Source organism: Trachypithecus francoisi, unplaced genomic scaffold (genome assembly GCF_009764315.1).
Source record: "Trachypithecus francoisi isolate TF-2019V2 unplaced genomic scaffold, Tfra_2.0 Lachesis_group13, whole genome shotgun sequence".
NCBI lineage: Eukaryota > Metazoa > Chordata > Mammalia > Primates > Cercopithecidae > Trachypithecus > Trachypithecus francoisi.
Window position 1 is genome coordinate 120,146,245 of NW_022681458.1, and position 24,785 is coordinate 120,171,029.

The following is a 24,785-nucleotide window of genomic DNA, read 5'->3' on the forward strand; positions in this document are numbered from 1 at the left end:
ATTTGATTTTATGTTAAAGTAAGTTCAAGATCACTTGTTCTAGAGAAAGGACAAGAAACAAATTTGAATTTCTATTAAGTCATTTTATTATATTTACTTTCTGTAAGGCAAATTTGTGCTCTCTTTTAATAGGCATAAAATTTCCACATGATCGTAATATAAAAGTCTACTATTTAAAAGGTTTGAGTTCAATTTTATTCAAATAGGGGATAATTATTTTAAAGTATTTAATATATTTTTATGTATAGCCTTAGCATAATTGATAAAATGTTTAAATAATAAGGTAACAGGGATAAAAGTTGTAGTTACTTCCAAAAGCACTAACATCTGCTTGCCTTAATATTTTAGTTGCCTGATTCCTATAAGTTACAGAAGAACTCTAATTCAGTATCCTATTTACTTCTGAGAAATAACAGACATGATATATATATATGTATTTATGTTTCTTCATTATATATCAGATTAATGGTATTTAACAATGAGAATTTAGTTTAAAATATAAAATTCCACCCAGAATAGGATTCTGTCTCTTTAAATATGAAAAACTTCTAAATAAATTTCATATCAGCCAAAATTCCTTTTGACTCAAATTCATCTGAACTGTCTTTGATTTATGATTATGGTGGCCATGCAAACTAATTTGACATGCATAATATGCACGGCAGTAGTGAAAGCAGAAGTTCAGCAATTCCACTGAAAATTGTACTACTTGCACTGCTATATCTGCTTCTGAATTATGGTACTTGGAATTTTGTGCCCTTAAGGAACTGTTTGTTTTTCCAGACTGGCTAATGCATCAGGAACTTGGCTTCAGATAATTATTATTAAGCAAATACCCTGATACCTTTTCTATGGGATTTATCAGAGCTGTGAAATTAATTGAAGATTGAGTATATGTGACAAATGGGAGAAGCCCCAGGAGTTTTTGTTTGTTTCAATTCAGGAAAATGCAAACATGCAGCTTTTAGCAGAGGAGCCGTGAGTGTCAGACTTTGCTTTGCTGGGACAGCCTTGAGCACACCCCTGGGTTACTGACCTAGGGCAACACAGCCTGTGTGGCTATGTGAGTCCACTGGCCTCATCTTCAAAGACCGTAATTGGGCAGTTTAACACTTCACATTGCACATTACCCAAGGCCTACTTAGGTTCTGAGGGGCATAAATAGCTCACACGCATGTGTAACTAACTTGTAATGTTAGTTTTATCTACCCAGCGCTGGTAGAGTAGCTGACACTCAGTGGGACCTGAGCACCTATTAGGATGAATTGCCTTACCTTCATATATTCTGTTTTTCAGAATTAGGAAACATCTCAGAGAGTGAAGATTGACTGCATATCTCTAACAGAGCCTGATTTAAGATAAGATTTGTGAGTTTGGTAGAAAATCCTATGAAGTTTTTTCGTTTTACTGTTGACTGAAGACCATACCCTGTACGGTGACCCTTATTCAGAATTTGTATCAGAAACCTAGGGCCCCTGAACATGAGTATATAAATTCTGATGCAGGCCTGTACCCTATCGGGGATCTCATGTGCTCACAGTACAGCTACGTTCCTCTCAAAGAGACGTCATAGCTAAGGAACAATGTTTTAAAAACAAATACCAGTGCAAATTAATTAGAAACAGGGCACTGCCTGACATTAGGAACTCTGCATTCAGACTGTAGATCTCTCAAAAGTACATTTAGAGACATCTGGTCAGGATGAAGCAGTGTGCTCACACTGCAATGAACCTTTTTTGTGCGAAATTCTAGTTAGTGACAAACAACATATAAAAAGAGACCTCCAAAAAGGCACACTCAGGCTCAGAAACAAGCCGAACAACTCCACAGAGCAGGAATAGCATAGAAATGCTGAGTGGGTTGCAGGGTGGAGCCACAGGCTAGCAGGCTCCACGTTTTGAAGCAGTCAGGCAGTGTTGGAGACCACTCCATGGGGTAAAGGAGACCGCAAGTGTCTCACTGATTCAGGGGATCCGCACCTGGCCTGCAGCCAGGAGAAGAGGTAAGCTGCCCCACCTTTGCACTCCCCGTGAAAGAAAGCTAGAAACTTTCTGCTGACCTGTTGCCTGGACCTGGGGCCTTGTCCCTGGTTGTGGACAGAGGAAAGTGTAAAGGACACTACTAACCAGCTTGTGGTGCAGAGGTGAGCCACGTTACCTGCTGGCCCAGTGACTGAGTTCACTGTAGCACTAAAATAGCTGGCTGGCAGGAGCCCCAATATGCAATTATAAAATTGAATGTAGATTAAATCCTTTTACTCAAAATGAGCCTGCAAATCCAGATTCCAAAACACATGAATAAATCTTGTGCTAAGAAAACCAAAACCCAACTATCAGAATATAATTGAAGGAAATGAATTACTAAAAACAGTTTAATAAAACTTTAAAATAGATATACTTAGGATTCTCAATGAGATGATTGAGACAAACTTCCACTTTAAAATATCAAGAAATTATGAAACAAAAATAGGTGGACATTTTCTTAAAGATCAGATAGATAAAAACAACCAATTAGAAATCTTAAAAATTCAAAATATAGACACCAAAAACTGAAATCTCAATAAATTGAATAAACTCTTCACTGGACACAGTTGAAGAAAAGACTAATAGATTGGAAGATAGTAATAATACAGAAATTCACCCAGAATAGAGTATATAGAGATTACATTTTACATGAAGGGAAATTAGTGCATATGGAAACTAGACTGAAAAACTCCAAGATATATGTGTCTAATAAATTAGAGTTCTGTCAGGAGAGAGTGGAGGGAATGGTACAGAATAATACCAAGCTTTTCAGAATTAAAGATAATTGTGAAGATTTGATAAGTGCATTCAAATATTAATATCTAGCAGGATAAAGATAAATTTCTACCTAGACACATAAGAGTCAAGCTGCAGAGCATCAAGAATAAAGAGAAATCTTGCCTGTAATTCCAGCACTCTGGGAGGCCAAGGCAGGAGAATCACTTGAACCCAGGAGTTTGAGACCAACCTGGGCAACAAAGTGAGATCCCATCTCTATAAATAAATAAATAAATAAAAGTTTGAGACCAACCTGGGCAACAAAGTGAGATCCCATCTCTATAAATAAATAAATAAATAAATAAACAAACAAACAAACAAATAAGAAAAAAAAGAGAAACCTTAAAAAGCTGCCAGAGAGAAAAGAGTGATAATCTACAAAAAAATGACAACAGTTCTTCATCAGCAACAAACAATTAAAGAAAGATGTGGCGTAAATATTTTCAAAATGCCAAGGGAAAATAAACAGTCAACCTAAAATTTTTCCCAAGGAAGACAATAAAAAATAAGTTTATTTACATAAGAATTTCCCACACACAATCCTCACTAAAAGAAAATTTAAAAGGCATATGCCAGCAAGAAGAAAAACATATTCAGAAAGTAGCCATGGGAATCCAAAGTGAATGGCAAACACCAAAATTAATGACATATGTTGGTAAATTTAATTAATTAACCATTTTTAAAAGTCAGTATTTTTTGTTGTTTAAGCTAAAGCTACAACTCAACATAGCACATACAAGATGGAGGGGTAAGAAAGAGTCTTCAATAGGCAGGTAGGGCTGACCACACTGTATTTGGGAGGATAGAAATACTAGATAGGTTTAGACTTTGTTGGGAATTTTCAATAAGTAAGACATATCTTTCTTTTTTTTTTTTGACAGGGCCTGTGCTCTGTCACCCAGGCTGGAGTGCAGTGATGTGGTCTCTGCTCATTGGAACCTCTGCTTTCCAGGCTCCAGCCATTTGCCCATCTCAGCCTCCCAAGCAGTTCGGACTACAAGCACACGCAACTGCACCCAGCTAATTTTTGTATTTTTTGTAGAGATGGGGTTTTGCTACATTGCCCAGGCTGGTCTTGAAGTCCTCAGTTCAAGTGGTCTGCCCGCCTCAGCCTCCCAAAGTGCTTGGATTACAGGCATGAGCCATAGCACCCAGCTGTCAATAAGACATATCTTTTAAAAATTTAGAGTAATAATTAAAATTATAGAAATGCAATCTATAGCTGCCAAGTCATAGGAGGAAAAAAGGTAGAAATATAAAAGCAATCAGTCCAGCAAGAGGCAAAAGAACAAAAATGAAGCAAAGATGTTTTTTAGAAAACACAAAACAAGGTGGTAGAAATAAGTTCAAATATATCTATTATTAATTGTAACAAATGAAAACTGATTAAATTCACCTATTAAAATGAAAAGGTTATCCCACCTGCTAAACATTTTTTAATGCAGCTATATCCTGCTTTCTGGAAACACACCTAAAATAAAACTTTTCAGGAAGTTTGAAAATGAAGGAATGGAAGAAGTATGTATACCAAGCAAATTTTAACAAAAAGAAAACTCCTTCATGATTAAGTGGAAAAAAAGCTTAGAAATAGAAGAAAATTTCCTTGACCTGATAAAGGCTATCACAAACTTTCTAGAAACATCATTCTTAGTGGTAAAAATTAAAGTATGTCCAATAAAGTCAAAATAAGAAAAAGATACTCTTCACTTCAGTTCAGTATTATACTAGAAGTCATCAATGCAATGATCAGAAAAAAATATATGAGTTATAAGACTTGGAAAAGTAAATAGGAAAGAGTCTCTCTCTCTCTCTCTCTTTTTTTTTTTTTTTAGACTGTATGACTTACACTAGGATTATAGGTGCAAGCCACTGTGCCTGGCCTAGACTGTATAATTTTCTACATAGAAAATCTGAAGAAATCTACAGATAAACTTTTACAACCCATGAAAGACTTTAGCAGGGTTTTAGATCAAAATCCAACAGTAGCATTGCAATACACTAGTAATAATGAATTATAAAAGACAAACGTTCCATTCACTATGTCACAGAAGCTGTAAGATACCTGGTGCTATGGTCTGAATGTTTGTTTCCCCCTCAAAATGCATGTGTTTAAATCTAACCCCCAAGGTGATACATTAGGATGTGGGGCCTTTGGGAGGTGATGAAGCCATGAGGGCAAAGCCCTCATGAACAGGATTAGTGTCCTCATAAAAGAGATCTGGAGAGCTCCATAGCCCCTTCCATTATGCAAAGACACAGTGAAAAGATGGTCATCTATGAACCAGGAAGTGGGCCTGCACCAGACACGAAACCTGCCGGCACCTTGATCTTAGACTTCCCAGCCTCCAGAACTGTGAGGAATAAATTTCTATTGTTCATAAGCCACCCAGTCTATGGTATTCTGTGATAGCAATCCAAACATACCAAAACACCTAGGGAAAAACTTAACCAAAACGTATAAGCTCACTGTGGAGACACTTATAAAATTTGATTGAGGACATAAAATTAAACCTTAATAAATTAGAGACATACCGTGTTTATAGTTTAGAACAGATTTCAATTTTCTCCACAACAATGATTGATAAAACTGACTACCTTAAAATTAAAAATTTATGTCCAACAAAAACACCATAAGTAAATCAAAAAATAAACTATGGTTTGGAAAAGATACTTGCAATGCATATAATTAACTAAATGAATATTAGAATTTACAAATGAGGCCAGGCATGGTGGCTCATGCATGTAATCCCAGCATTTTGGGAGGCCAAAGCAAGAGGATCACTTGAGCCCAGGAGTTTGAGACAAGCCTGGGAACATAGTGGGAACTCATCTCTACAAAAAATTTAAAAACTAGTTAGGCATGGTGGTGCATACCTGTGGTCCCAGCTACTCAGGAGACTGAGGTGGGAGGATCACTTGAGCCCAGAACATCAAGGCTGCAGTGAGCTATGATTATGCCACTGCACTCCAGACTGGGTGACAAAGTGAGACTCTGTCTCAAAAAAAAAAAAAAAAAAAGAATTTACAAATGAATAAGAGAACAAAACAACTGAATAGAGAAATGGGCAAAGGATATGCACAGGCAATTCACAGGAGAGGGAACCCAAATGAATAAACAGGAACAGAAACTTAACCTCAAAAGAATGAGAATGAAAGTGAAATGAGATGCCATTTCACCTCCAACAGGTTGACAGACGTTAAAATGACTGAGAATCCTAAATGTTGGTAAGCAACAGAAACTCTCCTATTCTGCTAGTAAAAGTGAAAATTGGTAAAGGGCTTTGAAAAATATCTTAGTCGTATCTAGTGAATTTAATATTTTTACTTTGCTACTAACCAGAAATCCCGTTTGGGGTTATTCCTAAAGTAGCTCTACTGCAGGTGCACGTGGAGTCGTGCAGTAGCATCTTCACTGCCACATTGCAATAGTGAAAAAATGCAAACAACCTAAATGCCCATCAACAGGAGAGTGGCTGAATAAAGTGTGGTATGATTATATAATGGAATACTCTTCACTAGTTAAAATGAATGAACAGATCTTTACATATTTCCATGGATAAGTCTCAAAAACGTAGTGTTGAGCAAAAATGACAAGTTTCAGAGCACTATTGTTAAAAACAAACAATATACTATATATTTTATGCATACCACATATTGTATGCATACATATGTAAGTAGTAATTACTAGAATGCATGAGAATGGTAGAACAGTGATTACAGGGTAGGGGTCACTTATAAAATTTGATTGAGGACATAAAATTAAACCTGAATAAATTAGAGACATGCCATGTTCATAGTTTGGAACAGATTTTAATTTTGTCCAAAATAAAGATTGATAAAACTCACTATCTTAAAGCAGGGAGGAAGAGAGAGAATTGGGGAAGGAGCTACAGGGAGCTTCAACTCTTTTGTAATGTTTTATTTCTTTAAAAACATAATGCTGATATGCCCAAAGCGAAAGATTTGTTAGAGCTCAGTAGTAGATAAAGGGGTTGTTATTTTATTGTTCTGTACATTTTTCTTTATATTTGAAATATTTCACAGATTTTTTAAAGATAGTGAATTTTAAAGCCAAATGAAAATGTTTTGGGCATAATTTTAAAAGCCACATGTGAGTTATATCATATCCCCAAAATTGCTACTGAAAAAAGGGTTATTTTGCTTCACACCAACAAATATTTGTTGAGCCTTTGGTCCATGCGACACTCTGGGATACACTGGAGACCCAAATGGACCTGGTCGCTGCCTTCATAGGACTCTGAATCTCCAGGGAAGACAGACTCTGGGCAGGTAGGGAAGCCTGTCATTATTGAAGAAGTCCACAGACAGATGGGTTCGGATGGGTCCTGCCCAGAAAGTAGAGCCCAGCTGGCCTGGCAGCTCTGCTCAAACCAGATTACAACTGTGTTCTCCTGGGAGTATGACCTGGAAAATGAGAGGGGATGGGCAGTTGGCAGGGAGGCCAGAAGCTAAAAGGATAAGAGGCAGGGTCAGCCTCGAGGCAGGAGGGCTGTGATGGGGTGAGGGCTCAGAAGGCGTGGGGTAGAGAAGAGATGTACAGAGTCAAAGATGAAACTAGCTGGTGGCTGAAGGAGAAGGGAGGGGGTGCAAACAAATCAGGAATGCAGGGAGTGGATGGGTCACTTGAAAGGAGGCACTTGACTTCCTACTGCTGCAAGGGGACCCGATAACCTGCCCCCAGCACTGCATAGGATGTAGAATTACCCTGGAGACTCTGCTCCCCCAGGCAGTCAACTCTGGCTGACTTGGATTGCCCTGGTGGAAGGACAGGACTTTATGGGAAGCATGGGGCACTCCAAGAAATGGTACCGCTGCCACAGCTCCTGGGGTGCTGTAAGCAACAGCTTCAAGCTAGCTTAGAAGTCCGCCTTGTCTTGGGGTGACAGACCATTTCTGAGTACATAGACCTCTTCCACGTTCTCTAATGGTTGCTGGACTTCTGACCAAATAAAGAGTACCTAACCTATTTCAATCAAGCACAGCCCATGGTGTGATTTCTTCCATGCTGTCCCATCCAGGCTCTATGAAAGGCCAGGGGTCTCCCAGGCTTTCTCTGAGCCCATCTGTTTGGCCTTTCCTTGGTTTGGTGAGGCCGAGCTGTGTGGTGGAGACTGCCTTTTTCCTGTCACTGCAACTCTGGAAGATAAACCTAACAGTACTCGAGGGGTAGCAAGGACAGTGGTGTGAGGAGTATGGACACCCAGCACAATCGACTGCGTTAAATCCTGGTTCTGCCACTAACTAACTACATCACCTCATGTGGAACACTTACCCTCTCTTGTGCCTCAGTTTCCTCTTCTGTAAGTGGGGATCATCACGGCACCATCTCATAGGATTAAAAAAGTTAATACATGGAAAATGCATGGGATGACTCCTGGCACACAGGAAGTGCCAGATCAGCATTGGCCGTCATCATCGTTTATTACATAACTTGAGTCTCCATTCCTTGCTACCAAAAGAACCAGTTATACAGAAAAATAATATTTTTATTTTCTTTTTTGTTTTGCAGCAAAAGTTATGTTATTCCTTTGCAGTGCAGCTGCCCTGTAGATTTTGAGTTCTATATCACTTTGATTCAGTCTCATCAAGCCTTTGCTATTGAGCCAACATCAGGTAAGGAGTGTGAAGATTTCAGGTTTCCTGGCTCACGCCTGTAATCCCAGCACTTTGGGAGGCTGAGGCGGGCAGATCACGAGATCAGGAGATCAAGACCATCCTGGCTAGCACAGTGAAACCCTGTCTCTACTAAAAATACAAAAAATTAGCCGGGTGTAGTGGCGGGTGCCTGTAGTCCCAGCTGCTCTGGAGGCTGAGGCAGGAGAATGGCGTGAACCCGGGAGGCGGAGCCTGCAGTGAGCAGAGATCGCGCCACTGCACTCCAGCCTGGGCAACAGAGCGAGACTCCGTCTCAAAAAGAAAAAAGATTTCAAGTTTCCAATTTCTTTTGAGTTCTCGGGTCAAAGAGAGGATTTGAAAAGTAGGTGTCAAGTTCTAAAAACAAGAATAAGCTACACTCAAAGTTATATTTTCAAACACATAACAGTAATGAATTTTATGCATAACTGACATGATGTAAAATGGAATTGGACACGTCAGAAAAATGACACTTTGGGATCATTTGTATCATGCAGATAATTTTTAACAATGTTCAGGTAAGTTTCTTCCAAGATCGAAACTTAAAATCAGAAATGGATCCATTTCCATTCTAAGTTTGGCTCCTGGTGCATCCTTGGTTTTGTATCCACCTTATAATTTGATTTCAGATAAAAGAGGAATCTTCTTTCTTCCAGAGCTTTTAGAATCTTAGTGAAGGGTCTGATGAATTTGTCTCATTTGTAGTGTGGACAGTGTGTTTTTGTATGCCCCAGAGGACATAGATTGCTAGGCTGCTAAGGACATTTGAAAGTGAGATTTTACGCCTAAAGTAATCTCTGCTTCCCAGTTCCTATCTCTTGATATTTAGGTTTGGGATTCAAGTATCTGTCCACAGTGGTCTACTGTGGACAGGTATTTAAAATTGTTAAATTTAAACAATTTAACAATTGCTAAAATGGTTTTAAGTCTACGTATTCATTTGTTTACAACTCTTTCAGTACTGCAAGTACACATTGTGTCCGACAAATGAGTGTTTAAAGCAGAAACTGTGAATTAATTCTAAATTATGAAATGTACATAGATCATTTTCTAGAGGACCGGGAGGCATTCTGAGATTTTTTAAAAATATAAGGTAACCACTGTTTACATTGCAAAAAAACAGGACTTGATTCTCTTTTCAGAGAGAAAAGGCTTATTATTTTCAGCTGTGTGGGCCTAAAAAAGAGGGGAAAATAAGTGGTCACTAAAATTATACTAAACAAGATAATGTTTCAGATGTTAAGTATAGTTGATATTCTCACAGTAGGTTTCCTGTGGGTCCCTGCCCCTCTGATGGTCCGTAATTCTGTTAAGTTCCATGGGCAGAAGGGACCACTACAATTTCTGAACAGTCATGATGGGAGCTGTTTTAGACAGGTCAGTGTGCAGGTTTACAGGTATGACTGAGGTGGGTACAGACAGGAGTCCAGGAATTCGTGGTGTTGGAATGAACTCACGTAGCACTTGAGATCTTGAAGTGAGCTAACATCAGTAACCAGGAAAAGGAAGAAAAACTTGACAGCTTATGGCCTAGCCATACTTCTCTAAAAAACAGTGACCTAAGACTCAGAATATTAATTTACCCAGAGGGTTTTGAAACACAACCTATTCAAAATCAGGGTAGTACGTAGATCATAAAATACAGCATTAAGCAGAATTGACTGACAACTATGTATGACACACTTAAAAAAATCATGCAGGCCTTTCCCCCAGTGCTCGGATTATAAAATGCGGAGCCACATAATTCAGACAAATGCATGACACATGAGATACTTTGTCTGATTCATCAGATAAGAGTCTGTGGTTGTTTTGGTAATTTATTTATTACTTAATATTTTGAATTTGTCCTTTAAGTGAAATTAAATTGAATGTACCAGTTTGGAGTTGAGAGAGAGGGGAGTGCTAGGGACATACACTTGGGTGTCACTGGGTGTTGTACATTTATTTGTACAGCCATGGGACTGGACGTGAGGTCACCTTGGGAGTGAATGTGGATAGAGAAGTGGACCAAGGACCACAGACACTCAGAGGACAGCAAGGGGAAGTGGATCCAGGAACAAAGAAAGACCAAGGAAGAAAATCAGGAAAGTGCAGTGCAAAAGAAGAGAATGAAGGAAAGAAGGAAAGAAGCCCGGCCAGCCAGGCCTCTTGATCTTTGGGATCCAACTCTTGCTGGTTTGAATGACCTGCATTGTGTGGATGGTGCTGCTGATGTGGCATTCCAAACTGGTCTCATGGGCTCTGCCCTTCAGCCTCCTCGGTAGCTATTTTATGAATCTCAGGCCATCGTTGCTCCACCAGTCTCAGGAACGTTCTTGGTTTGGTTCCCACTTTGATGATGTATCAGTACATCTTTGGCTGTTACACTTTTGAGGTTCCAGAACTTCACCTGCAGTGAAGAAAGCCTTGGCTGCCTGGAGAATGAGTGCAGCTCTGACGATCTTTGTGCTCACTGGGCTCCTGACTTGCCAGGTATTTGGCTTGACTCGGAGGCCATACAGCTGGACAGTCATGGATGGCTTTTTGGCCACAAGGCATTATTGCCTCCGTTTTACAAACTGGGTTCAGATAGACTAAGAAACTGGGCTAATTTTACACAGTTAGCATGTGTATTTGTAGACACTGTTTCAAGCACGTGTTTGGTAACTGATTTCTAAAAGACTTGGGACATCCGTAGTCTGTTAGGTTATGAAGCCATATCTTCTCTAGGAACTAGAAGCATCATCTACGCATACCTTCCAGGCATGTTATGCTCAAGTTTGCCAAATGAAAACACAATTTGAATCAAGCTATTAAAAATTCTATTTATAAGGTATGCCCTCAACTTTAACTCAACTGGCCATTGTTAAGATGCTGTTGTGCCCTGTAGTTGTCAAAAGCTGGACCTGCTGTTGTTGGGGCCAAGATATTCCTGAGACTGGAGAAAATGAATAAAAGATTTTATGACCTTCCTGTACTGCTGACCAGAAATCATATGCAACCAAAACTTCAAGAACACTCTGTTGATAATTTTGGAAGAGCCAGCAATACATGACTTTGGCCAAGATTTTTTTTTTCCATGAACTCTGAAGAGAAGTATTGACCAAGATCTTATTAGTGTCGGAGATCAGGCAAATGGCACAAAAAAATTGTTCAACTTGTCTACTTATCACTATTTTGTGATCCTGGACATTCCCTTGTTGTCACTTGTGCTAAGGAAGAATTCATTTAACTCATATAAATGGTAAATTATAGCATTAAATGGCTGGCTAAGCAAGACTTCCTTGGGGGCTGTTGCTTAGAGTTCTTATATAAAGTTTCATTAAGTTCATTCTCTCTTTTTTAATTATAAGAAATATATAAGCCACTTACAAATAATTTTATATTTTGCATTTTCTTCTGAAATGCACATTTTTTAAAAACTTTATATCAGTTTGGGAATAAACTCAGAGCCTCTGCCCTTGCTTTGGCCTCAAACCACTTTTTGATTCTAGACATTACCTGGGGGCCACCAATCCAGCAGGAAGCACCTTCTAGCAAAGAACAAATTCCCATCCTCCAGCATGAGCATAAAGACACCAAGAGCAGGGTAACCTGCCTGTCGAGGTTCAAGCCACTCTCATGCAGCACCTGCTCTGGGCAGCCTGTCTGGACTTGCCCATAGTCCAATCATGCCATCTCAGCTGGGCTCAGCCATACTCCTGGCTGTACCTGCCACTGTGCTGTCCACACATCAGCATTTACCCACTTACATTTCAAAAGGGAGCATGTGCTGGTTCCTTTTTGCCTCTTTTTTCTCCAAAGGCCCGTTGGCCCCTGGCTGAGGTAGTTTATCACATAATAAGCCCTACCTGCAGGGTCCAGCAGCCTTTGTGAATCCAGGGCAGAGCCATTACATCCACAGGGGAAAATGATGAGGGGAGGTTTCGCCTACTTCTCCTCCCTGCCTCACTGTACTCCTGCGGACAGGTGAGACAGAAGAACCCCAAACCCCAGCACAAACTGTGCAGGGGACAGATCAGGATTGTCAAGGGGAGGGTAAGACTGGATCTCCAGCACACAGCTCAGGCCCCCATAAAATGCTTCTTGCTGGTAGTTAGGACCACGATGAACAGCCTCATCTCAGAAAACATATACTGGCTGTATGACTGCTTACAGAAATGACAACATGCAGGTCTTTGGCAAGGTTCACTTCCAACAAGTAATGGAAATTAGTGAGATAACCAGCAAAGGGCCTCTGATAATGATAGCCTTCCGGGTCAGCAAATGGAGGAACAGCCGGGGGCCATATGCAGGGTTGGAAAAGAGTCCTCATGAGAGGTAAAATCGAGAGATCAAACCTTTAAAAGATTTTCCAAAGCACCAAACCCAATAGTGAGGAAGGGGAGAATAATTAGGGATAGTTAATATATGAGATGCAAATGAGTTCCCTAGCTTTTAGAGGATGTAGGTAATTAATGACACACTGAAGAAGTCAGGAAAAGCTAGACAGACAGGTGGCAATTTTCTATCACATTGGTAGCAATGGTCAGTTTTACCTGGTGCTCAATATACCCTTGATGGGTGTCTGGTTGCACACAGCATGGCTGGCGTGATGTTCATAATTGCTTCTATTTACTGATTGTTAGCCACATGCCAGGTGCTGTGCTAAGCACATCACATGCACTATCTCATTGAATTCCACAACCCTGTCCAAGAGGACCATTTGATGGGCTGTCATTCTGGGCTGGTTGAGCTCAGTTGACCACAGCAGCAGTCAGTGAACTTGACCCAGAGGACAATGCCTGTACTTTAACGAAACTCTTACCTCACACCTCTACTGCCCATACAGAAGTACTTGTTCCAGCAAAGCCAGGAAGAAGTCAGAGATGGTTTGGCCCAGTCTTTCACCCTGTTGGGAAAGCCAGTCTTCCAGGAGGCTGGAAGAGAATGCGGCTTTCATGAAAGACAGCAGGCACTTCTGCGGGTCCCACAACGCTGGTCTGGGGTAGGTGCCATGCCAGAAAACAGGCAACAGCAACAACAGGAAAAAAAGAGCCACTCCAGGTGTAAATAAGTATAGAAGAAATGAGGTTCAGCAAATACAAATATTCCTTTAAAAATGTCTTTATAGAAAATGAAATGTGTTTATTATTTAAAAATTAAAACACTGAAGAAAAGTACCAAATCCTAGTTGAAAAAACATTACCAAGAATCTCACCACTCCAGAAATAACTATCATGAACATTTAACTATCCCTGCAGATACCTCTCTGTGCTTATGTACAAAGAGGAGAAAGAGGAAGGCTGGAAGCATGCAATGATGCAGGGACACAGAACACTACAAGAAAACTTGGGTCATATGATATGTAAAAATGCTGTTACTTGATATTGACTGAAGAAAAACAAGTGAAGCTAAAAGGAATTGGTGAACTTCCTTGGTATATGCAATATTCATTCCTAAAATTTGTTGCTAAAATTAAGAAAAGAGATAATGAGAGCATTAAGAGGTCAGAGCCACTGTCTTCTTCATCTGTGTGCCTCATCTTCAGCTGGAATCTTGGCCATGGAAAATGGGAAACAGCATGCGTGTACTCTCTCCCTTCCCTCTTGGAACTCCCAGCTTTGTCTTACCCTTCTGTGTTGTCTATAGCATTTATATTCTCTTCTGTGACCATGAATGCTGTAGCTGTTTAGTTTCTATTGAAATGGAGCCACAGATTTCACCTCTATTCTTCATTCCATGTTCTTTACATTCCCAAATTCTTCACTTGGGTTTTTCTGGCTGTCTGGATGCTGTCACCTAGTGGTGTGTTAACCAGAGGCTCCTGGGGCTGCATGCCTGAGTGCTCACATGTTTGACAGTGTCTCTCTGCTGTCTGCAATCTTGAAAGACAACCTGGTGAGGTATAACAGTCTTGGTTTCCAACTTCGTCTATCTCAGAACTTGGTAGACCTTGCTGATTGTCCCCGGCTTTGGCTTTGCTAGGAATTTAGAGGCTAGGCTGAGTTGTTCCCCATCGAAGGTGAATTCTGGATGCCCTCAGAAATTTTATTTTTAGTCTTGAGGTTAAGCAATTCACCAGCATGTGTATTGGTGTTTTTCTGCATCATTTTTGTCCCCTGGAACGTGGCATGTCCTTTTGATCTGGAGAAAAAGGACTTTGTTATTTTGGGAAATGTTTCAACTCGTAAAACCTTGAATGTTTTCATGTTCTATTTGCTTTGTTCTCTTCCTCAGGAATACCAATTATATGTGTATATTGGTTCTCCTTTGCCTTCAGTATCTATTATCTGCTTTAAAATAATTTCATTTTGTGTGGATTTCTCATTCCTACCTGCCACATCCTTACCTGTGTTTTCAGTGTGTGTGTATGTGTGTGCATGTATGTGGTATTTGCATAAGTGTGATGTATATATATGAGTGCGTGTTTATTGTTGTTCTTTTGCTGAAGTTTCCACCTTAGTGCCTGTGTTAGTCTATGTGTTGCTATAAAGGAATATCTGAAGCTTGGTAATTTATTTTCTAAAAAAGCGGTTTAATTGGGTCTGCAGGATGTACAGGAAGCATGGCGCTGGCATCTGCTCCTAGTGAGGCCTCAGGAAGCTTCTAACTATGGCAGAAGGCAAAAAGAGAGCAGACGGTATCAGATAGTGAGAGAGGGAGCAAGAGAGAGGTGGGGAGGTGTAGGTTCCTTAAACACCAGCTCTCATGTGAACTTGGGGCAAGAACTCACTCATCAGCAAGAGATGGTGCTCAGCCATTCATAAGGGATCCACCCACATGACCCAACACCTTCCCCCAGGCCCCACCTCCAACAATGGGAATCACATTTCAACATGAGATTTGCAGGGGACAAACATCCAAACCATATCATACGGTTCCTTTTCTTTTTCCACGCGTTTCCTGAGCTCTACCAGTTCTCTTTTCATCCCCTTCGAGTGTGTTCTTACATTGCTTCCTTGAATTCTGTTGACTGTTCCTGTGACAAGGCCATACTGTCTGTTTTCTTTAAGACTCTGGTGAACTACCTGTGTCCTGAGGTTGTCCTCTTATCATGTGTATTTTTTTTTTTTTTTGGAAACAGAGTCTCACTCTGTCACCAGGCTGGAGTGCAGTAGTGTGATCTTGGCTCACTGCAACCTCTGCCTCCTGGGTTCAAGTGATCCTCCTGCCTCAGCCTCCTGAGTAGCTGGGGCTATAGGAGCCCACCACCACGCCTGGCTAATTTTGTTGTTGTTGTAGTTTTAGTAGAGATGGGGTTTCACCACATTGTTCAGGCTAGTCTTGAACTCCTGACCACGATCGTGATCCACCCTCCTCGGCCTCCCAAAGTGCTGGGATTATAGGCGTGAGTCACCGCACCCAGTCATCGTGTGTATTCTTTATGTGATTTTGTTTCTGTTCCTCTCCTCCTTCAAAAAGTATTAATTTTCAATTTTGCAGTTTACATGTACAGCACCTGTGGTGTTCTATTCAGCACTCTGCTCAATGTTGAGTAGAGCCTGCCACCAGCAAAAGAATAATGTGGAAGAAGGGATAATAATTTGAAGAGCTAATGCTTACATCATGCTTACCATGTGCCAGACACTACTCTGGATGCATAAACTCATTTAATACCCCAACAACTCTTATGAAGTGGATTCTATTATTCTGTCCACTTCACTGATGAGGAAGGTGAGGTATGGAGTGTTATGTAGGTTGCATAAGGGCACAGAGTTGGGAAGCAGCAGAGCTGGGGTTGCAATGCAGGGAACCCAGCCCCACAGTCTGTGTGTTCAAGCCCTCTGACAGAATGTCTCCCATCTCTGCTCAGTGGTCACGAGGGCTGGTGCCTCCCAGGAGAGTCACCTGTGCTGTGTACTGCTGTGCAGTGGTCATGACTCTCCTTTCTCCCTACCAGGTCACTTTCAGCACCTTCTGAACTGGGTCCAAGGTCACATGGTGTGGGCATGGTGTGGCAGCATAGCTGCTTCTTCAGCCCCTCCCCTGCTGGTCTGTGATGCCGGGGTTTGGTCTCCTTTACCTCTGTCCCTGTTCAAGGCCCAGCCATACTCCTACATTTTGTCACTTTAACCAAAGAGTAGTTGGAGACTTTTCCAGGGCTGTGACTCTTACTTTAGGGGAAATCTACACCTCTTGGTTCTCAGGATGCTCCCATGTCTCAGTTTACAGGAGTTGGTAGTCGTGCTTTCTATTGTGCTTCAGGATTATAGCCACTTCCCTATTTAATAGATTTTTTTCCTTACCATTTTTATCCTTCTTTTCCTTATTGTTTTGTGATTTCGAGGAAGGGTAGTTGAGCTGAAGCTTTTCTTCACTGTCTTTTGCCAGAAATGCTCTGCGCTTGGTTTCTGCAGGGCTCCCCTCCTCCCTGTGGTCTTACATTCTTCATCCGTCCATTCATTCCATAAGTAACTACCGAGCGCCTGCTGGGCATCAGACACTGGTATAGGCATTGGGTACTGCAGAGAGCAAGACAGACCTGGTCCCTGCTGTGCTGGAGCAGAGATGCCAATGGGGGCAGAGACGCAGGCCTGCCAGCAAAAGACGTTGTCCAGAGTAAAAATGGTGGTGAGAAAAATAAGACATGATGATGTGACCAGATGACTGCTCTCGACTGGCTGATCGGGAAGAGCCTCTTGGAGGAAAAGACATGTCGGCTTAGACCCAGTTAAAAAAAGGCACCAGACTTGGGAAGAGGGTTTCAAGGAGAGGAAGCAACCCACACAGGACTGCCAGGCTGGAACAGGCTCGGCAATGGTTACATTCGAGGGAACAACGAGAGCCCATTGTGTACAGGGTGTGTGAGCAAGGGGAGGAGTATGCAAGGCCTATTGGAGAGGCCGGAAGGGGTTCAAGGAGGGGGTGTTAGGATTGGCTTCTGAACGGGGTGGGGGTCTCCTGGAGAGTTTGAAGCGGAGGGTGGCATGGCCTGATGCATATTTTAAAAGGTCTCTTTGGCTCCTGAGGGGACTGAGGGTTGGAGTAGCACAAAGTGGGCGCAGGCCTCCCCTTCAGGAAGGAGCTGAGGTTGGCTCAGATGGGTGGTAACCTTGGAGATGGTAAGGGACAGATGGTGGAGTGAATGGGCTCCAGCAGTGGGTGGTTGGGGGGTGCGCTGCACTTCCTACAGCTCCTGGAGCAGGTTCTGAAGCCCCTCCAGTTGTCTTGCCCTCCACGGGTGCTGTCTCTGTGAGGTTAGACACCAGTGCCTCTGTGCTGCATGCATTGCTCCTGGCCAGCAGCTTATATACTTGATGGAAAGGGAATTCCTGGCCTGGCTTAATCCCCCCAGCATCCTCTACTCAGACTCCTTCTCCACATCCCCCCATCAGCACAGGCATAGCCCTCCGGTTGTCTGGTCTTGCTGCCAAGGTCTGCATTTTGGATATTTGATGTACAGGGATGAAATAGTCAGTAGATTCCAAAAGACTTCATTTTACCACTTATTTCTAGTTCCGGCCAAAAAAGCTTGCTGGAGGGAGAAAGGAATAAAGGATTAAAATAAGTTCCGGGGATTGTTAGCGTCTCAGTATGTGCACCACACGTGTTTTCATCTGCTGTGGCTGAGCAGGAGTTGTTCTTCCTGGGAAATTTAGACATGAACCGGTATCCAAAAGCCCTCGGGGCTTCTCTTTCACTTCTTCATGATAGGTCTCCAGGCCTATGTTTTAAACTACACTTTGTAGAGGCCACCGAGTCCTTGTCTTCTGAGCTGTGGATTGCCTGCACTTGGCACTTTTGTGGAGCAAAAGGAAGACCTGGTGCTTTGGGACGCTCATCCCAGTGATTTGGCATCGTGAGGCAATTGCCTCTTCCTGTGTAAGAACTCAAACGGGTCAAGTGTAAGTTTTTCAAGGAAATATTTCTTCTTTCTGATATTTTAATGACAATACACAATAAATTGTTACTTGTTTTATTTAGCATAAGGATTGGGAAGGCCACATTTATGGGACACACACTATGTGCCAAGCATTATCCCAGACCCTGTACATTATTTTCTCCTTTAAGCCTTGTCCCATTTTACAGATGAGAAAACTGAGCCTCAGCTAAGGTAGCCAAGCTGAGTTACACAGGTTCATGTATAATCAAGCAAGGACTAAGTAAGGGTCTGCTGGGGCCTCTCTCTTGCCCACACTCCCTGGGCAGCAGCAGAAGCTGGGGATTGTTGCCACTGTGAGTGGGATGGTAGCCCTCCCTTCTGTAATCCAGTGAATCGAAAGCATGGTTAGAATGTGGATGATTTTAAAGCTAAATAGCTATTAATTTCCCAGCATTAGCTTTGAGAGATCAAGTAGTTTACCCAAAGTTACCCAGCTAGAGGAACCCTAAATCTTGGAATACTATAACCAATACTTATAATGTTACCAGTACAGGGTGTCCAGGTTCTTGGTGCTTTGAACAAGGAATTGGACAAAATGCACAAAGCAAGGAAAGAATGAGGCAACAAAAGCAGAAATGTACTGAAAACAAAAGTATACTCCACAGGATGGGAGCCAGCGAGTATAGGGGCTCAAGAGCTTTGTTATAGACTTTTCTGGGGTTTAAATACCCTCTAGAGGTTTCCCATTGGTTACTTGATGTACACCCTGTGTAAATGAAGTAATGACCACCAGTCAGAGCCTGAAGTGAAGTTACAAACTTAGACTCCTATGCCCTGGTTGCTTTCTGCAATCAATCAGAGATACTTTCCATTTTCCATCTGCCATGCAGAAAATGTGGGGGGTTTTACAAAGGGAGTAGCCTCCAGTCCTTTCGTTACTTAGGTGTGGAGAGTTGGGGTTTTCCTTCCGATTTAGTTCTAGGAGGTCAGCGTGAATCGGCCTTAGGTTCCCTGTCTCCAGACCCTTTTCTGCCTCAGTAACACTGTGTGGATTGAATGGCTCCATGACAATTTAGGGAGAGTGATCTGTACTTTTTGAGATCTTTGAAGAAAAAATTATTTTAAAATTAAATAATTTTACAGTGCTAGTACAATGTCGTAGTAACACTGTCTGGACATGGGAAAGAAGAAATTTTTTTTACTGTTCCCCATCCTGGGCCTCACTGCCATAACAAGTAATGTGCTTTTGTTTTTCCGTCTCCTTTCAATAACTTTTCATGTTAATGCACATGCTTTGTATAATTGTAGTCCAGGTGAAGACACGGTGGTATTTCCTCATGACTTCATTTACCATTATATTATTTTTCAGTGCTGTTACTTTTTCTTATGATACCCATCATATTGATCAACTAGGGTGTTCTTAGCCTTTGGTTGATTTCTGAGTTTTTTCCTCTTCTCTCTGTCTCTGCCCACCACCCTCCATGTCCTGTGATTCAACATTACCCCTGGTTATGTTAAGGGTGGTGATCTGAAATTGACCCGATGAAATTGGCCTGAAGTGTAAAAGAGCAATTTGGGCTTTTCTTTTCTTTTCTTTTTTTTTGAGACAGAGTCTCGCTCTGTTGCCCAGGCTGGAGTGCAGTGGCGTGATCTCAGCTCACTGCAAGCTCCGCCTCTCGGGTTCACGCCATTCTCCTGCCTCAGCCTCCCGAGTAGCTGGGACTACAGGTGCCCGCTACCACGCCCAGCTAGTTTTTTGTATTTTTTAGTAGAGATGGGGTTTCACCATGTTAGCCAGGATGGTCTCGATCTCCTGACCTCGTGATCCGCCCGTCTCGGCCTTCCAAAGTGCTGGGATACAGGCTTGAGCCACCGCGCCCGGCCTGGGCTTTTCTTAAGGAGGTAGTCATTGTTGGGGGTGGGTGGTACTCTTCTCACTTTAAAAGCATGAAACATACTCTCCTTTGTCCCACTGTTAGTTTTGGCTGAGCAGTAAGCGGTAACTCCTGGGCACCCCTTTTACAGCTGCTAACATTTGACGATCCGCTGCTGCCTGTTAATGGAAAAAGCAGCATACTCTGGTTGCCTAGACTACACCTTCACAGTGTGCTTTATGTATTAGGTCTGAGCTGGCAGCACTTAAAAATAAATCAGCCAGGTCAAGGCAAACATTAATCCTTGCTTCCAGAGCTTGTCCTTATTTTTTAAGTTAATGAGCTAGAGCAGAAGCAATAGAATGTTCTTATTTTAGAGCCCCGGATCAATTTATGGGCTAAAGGGGGCTATGTTCTGACCAAGTGGGTGGTCAAAGTATTGAAGCCCCACGCATGATGGAGAGTCACAGTTTGTCTCCAGCGGGTCTTAGGTTGGCTGATGGACCCAGGGTCTTTTGCTGATTCCCTCCTCCCCGCAGTGGATTCTAGGGTCACTAGTGAGTATCACTGAGAGTTTGACTTCTGCTCTCAGGAGCTTGATGAAGACCTATTTCTGAAGCACTGTGCTGGGGATCCAGGAAGATATGAAAGGTATGGGGCTGGTGTCTGCCTTATGAGCTTGATATCTAGTTGGGAGACAGGGAAACTTTGAAAGGTAACACATCAAGGGTACGCAAGTTCAGCAGAGCTGACAGAAGGTTCCTGTGGAGGGAGAGGCATGGGGAGTTTGGTGTTATATGTAGGTTGATATAGGCTTTTAAGTTTGGGTTCATTCACTCATTCAACAAGAATTTATTGAGCTGGGAATGCAGTAATGAGCAGGTGCCTGCTTTCCTAAAATTTACACTCTAACTAGGAGAAGGCAGATGGTAAATGCAGTAATTTCCGGGAGTAGGATGAAGCTAAAAGAAAATCTGGAGAGAACTCTTCAGGCCTAGGGAATTGCAAGTGCCGAGCCAGTACAGAGTGCAGAGCCAGCAGGAGCCAATGATAAGGGATTAGAGCCAAGGCCCTTTCCTTCTCATACCCCTGCTCCCACCTCTTCTCACAAGGGGGGCCTTTCCTTTCCATCCACTTGCTTCCCCATGCCCTGTTGGTATTCATGTCTTGACTTTGTATTTTATGTTCATTTGTTTATGTTTTGCTGTCCCCAACTAGAATGTAAACTGTGAGATCTGGGATTTGTTTTGTTTATTGCTCTAACTCTAGTGCCTTAAACAGTGCCTGACACACAGTAAGCACCCAATAAGCACATGAATGGGTCAAGGAAAGGCCTGTGTGATTGGGCACAGGGAGAAGGGAGGGTCGCACAAGATTCAGGAAGCAGATGAATGTAAAGGAGGGCACGTATGGGAGACTGTGCAGGGCCTCCGCAGGGACAGTGGGAGGACCGGATGCACAGGAGCAGGTGGTCTCATCTAGAGAGCAAACCTAAGAGCCTTCATTGGAAGTCAGAGAGAACATTCGTCCTCCAGTTTACATTCTAGTTGGGGACAGCAATAAGTAAGTAAGTAAGTAAGTAAGTAAATAAATAAATAAATAAAATTGATCCTCCCTTTCTTCTCTTTTTCTCGCCACATTTATTAGCACTTACTATGTTCCAAGCACTTACTATGTTCCAAGCCCTGTCAGCACCAGAGATACAAAAGAAGGATTAGGCATGGTATGATATTTGACTCTGGGGAGAATAGCAGTCCATCCTAAAGATTTGAAAAGAAAGAATCGAATTATACAAAAAGAGAAGTGAATTGTTTGGACACAAACTTGTATGTGTGTTCCTAGCTTTTCCTGTTGCTTACAGCCTTAATATTGACATCTGGTAATTTGCTTACAAATGATAGTTCTGGGAATTCATGTCTGAATCACTAATGCAGATTGATATGTATATATTTGTAGAAGTGATGCAATCAAATAATTATTGTAAAGGATGAATGTAGTAATTAATAAATAAGATCAATGTAAACATGCAGAAGTTGATTCACACGTATTTAATGAAAAAGCTACATAAGGATAATGGAAATACTGTACTTGTGCTTAGCATGGGAAGAATGTCCACTTGACCCTTGAACAGCATGGGTTTGAACTGCGTGGGCCCACTTATATTCAGATTTTTTTTCAATAAAACTTAGACTGAGTGCGTCTGCCTCTTCTTCCACCTCTTCTGCCTCTACCACCCTTGAGACAGTAAGATCAATCCCTCCTCTCCCTCCTCCTCAGCCTATTCAACATGAAGACAAAGAAAATGAAGACCTTTGTGATAATCCACTTCCACTTAAGGAACACCAAATATATTTTCTCTTCCTTATCATTTCCATAATAACATGTTCTTTCTTCTGGTTTATAGTAAATAATACATATAACATATACAATGTGTGTTAATTGACTGCTTATGTTATCATTAAGGCTTCTGGTCAACAGTAGACTAGTAGTTAAGTGTTTGGGAAGCCAACAGTTATGTGTGGATTTTCAACTGTGTGGGGAGTCAGTGCTCCTAACCTCCGCGTTGTCGGAGAGTCAGCTGTATTCGTGTGTGTGTCAGCCTCTGTGACTAGACTTGGCAAGAAGAGAGGGTATCACATTTTCTCATTTCTTTCCTCTCAGGAATAATTCCAGCTAATGGGAAGATGACTGTGACTATTAAGTTTACACCCTTTCAGTATGGGACTGCACAAATAAAAATGCAGTTATGGATTTCACAATTCAACTCTCAACCGTACGAATGTGTCTTCACCGGAACATGCTATCCCAACGTGGCCTTACCGTATGGCATCTTTGCAGTGTTTTTGTTTATTCTTAACCCTTTCTCGAAAATCCAAGTCTTTCTTGCTTCCATTCTGTCTTTCTTGTAAAAGAATGTCATCAAAAATGTATTTAAAATGATGAGCCAACATAAAATATACTTTAAAACATAACAGAAATATAGAACATATATATGCTAGTTCCTGGAGTTGCTTCTGACAAGAAGGGAAGAAACAAGAAAAAGGGATTTTTGAGGGACACGTTTTTTCACTGATTATTACTGATGCACTGTTTGAATTGTATACCATATGTATGTCTTATTGCCTATTCAAAAATGTGTACAATAGGGCCAGAACAACATCACTGTTTATAAGGTTTCCATATAGTATTTCAATTAACTGAGTCCTTGATGTTTGCAGTGCCTATTGCAAAGCTCAGTGGGAAATGGCCCACAACGTCAAGAGACCAAAATAAGTCCTATTACAAGTGATTTCACATGAGGCAGAGATAGAAATGTCTGAAAAACAGAAATGTTTGAAAAACACAGGAGGTTTTTCAAAGCACCATCAGACTAGTGAAGATGTGAAGTGGGATTAAGTTGTACTTCATAACAAATCCTTTCCGAACTTCCGTTTCCCTTTGAATATGAGCTTGTACTTTTACATCTCAGTACCTCTGGTTAACATCATGATTTTTTCTTATACCCATGATTTTTATAAAAATTAAAAGTTGCTGGGCGTGGTGACTCGCGCCTGTAATCCCAGCACTTTGGGAAGCTGAGGCAGGCGGATCACCTGAGGTCAGGCTTTCAAGACCAGCCTGGCCAACATGGTGAAACCCTGTCTCTACTAAAAATGCAAAAATTACCTGGGCGTGACGACGTGTCTGTAATCCCAGCTACTCGGGAGGCTGAAGCAGGAGAATTGCTTGAACCCGGGAGGCAGAGATTGCAGTGAGCTGAGATCACGCCACTGCACTCCAGCCTGTGTGCCAGAGCAAGACATCGTCTCAAAAAAAAAAAGTTGTCACAGTATAAATACTAATCTTGGAAGATTCTGACAATTATTTTGAAAATGATGGGGAAATATCTTGCTTTTCCTCTTCTTTGCACATGGATACACATCACATATTAACATCATTAAGCATATTACAAGTAGAGTAGCAACCTTATACCAAAATATGAACTCACTCCATGATATCTTAGATATTTATATCATGATTTTCTTCCTAAAAATTCGAAACAGCCTAAGTCAACTGTAGGATATTAGTGTGGCCTGCTGAACCCAAATCCTGCAAATAACCGTCATTGAAATAAAATCACTCAGGCAACAAACAAGTAGAACTAAACACAGATTTTAAAACTGCTGATTTTTCTGGTGGCAAATAACCAGGTGAGCAAAATGGTGTTTGCCACTTCACATCAGGTGCTATAATACTCAAATGACTTTCTTAAAGACATCATATGAGTGCGATTTTTATTTGTATTTCCTTCCATAGCTGTGTTTTTACATGCACAACAGCACTGTATGACAGAAGCACCATACAAATGCAGGCGCACGCTATTTCTAAATTACTATGTTAGTATCTTATTTGGTATCCTCTTGACATTTTCAAGGACTATGTCTTAAGATCTGCATGTCTGTCCGAACTGCAAATAATATTATAACATATAAATTCTACCATGAAGGGGAAAAAAACTGGCTGTAATTTCTGAACAGTAAAAAATACTGGCTGTAGTGTTCTCTGAAATTTTCATAGATTGCGTTCTTCACTTCATTATAGAGTGTGTGATAGACTTACGCATGTCTAAATTTGGCACTGCCAAATTCCACCTGTAACTGATTTATCATTTTCTTAGACCTCTTCATTTCC

General features: G+C 41.5%; 1 protein-coding gene across 2 annotated transcripts in view; it reads left to right on the forward strand.

Moving 5' to 3' along the window:
* Nucleotides 1–24,785, forward strand: part of CFAP221 (cilia and flagella associated protein 221) — a 126,533-nt gene that overhangs the window by 38,302 nt on the left and 63,446 nt on the right. For both annotated transcript variants that reach the window (XM_033231761.1, XM_033231763.1), the window contains exons 7-8: nucleotides 8,332–8,435; nucleotides 22,776–22,935. In XM_033231761.1, the coding sequence (XP_033087652.1) occupies nucleotides 8,332–8,435; nucleotides 22,776–22,935 (264 nt within the window). The remainder of the gene's footprint in view (nucleotides 1–8,331; nucleotides 8,436–22,775; nucleotides 22,936–24,785) is intronic.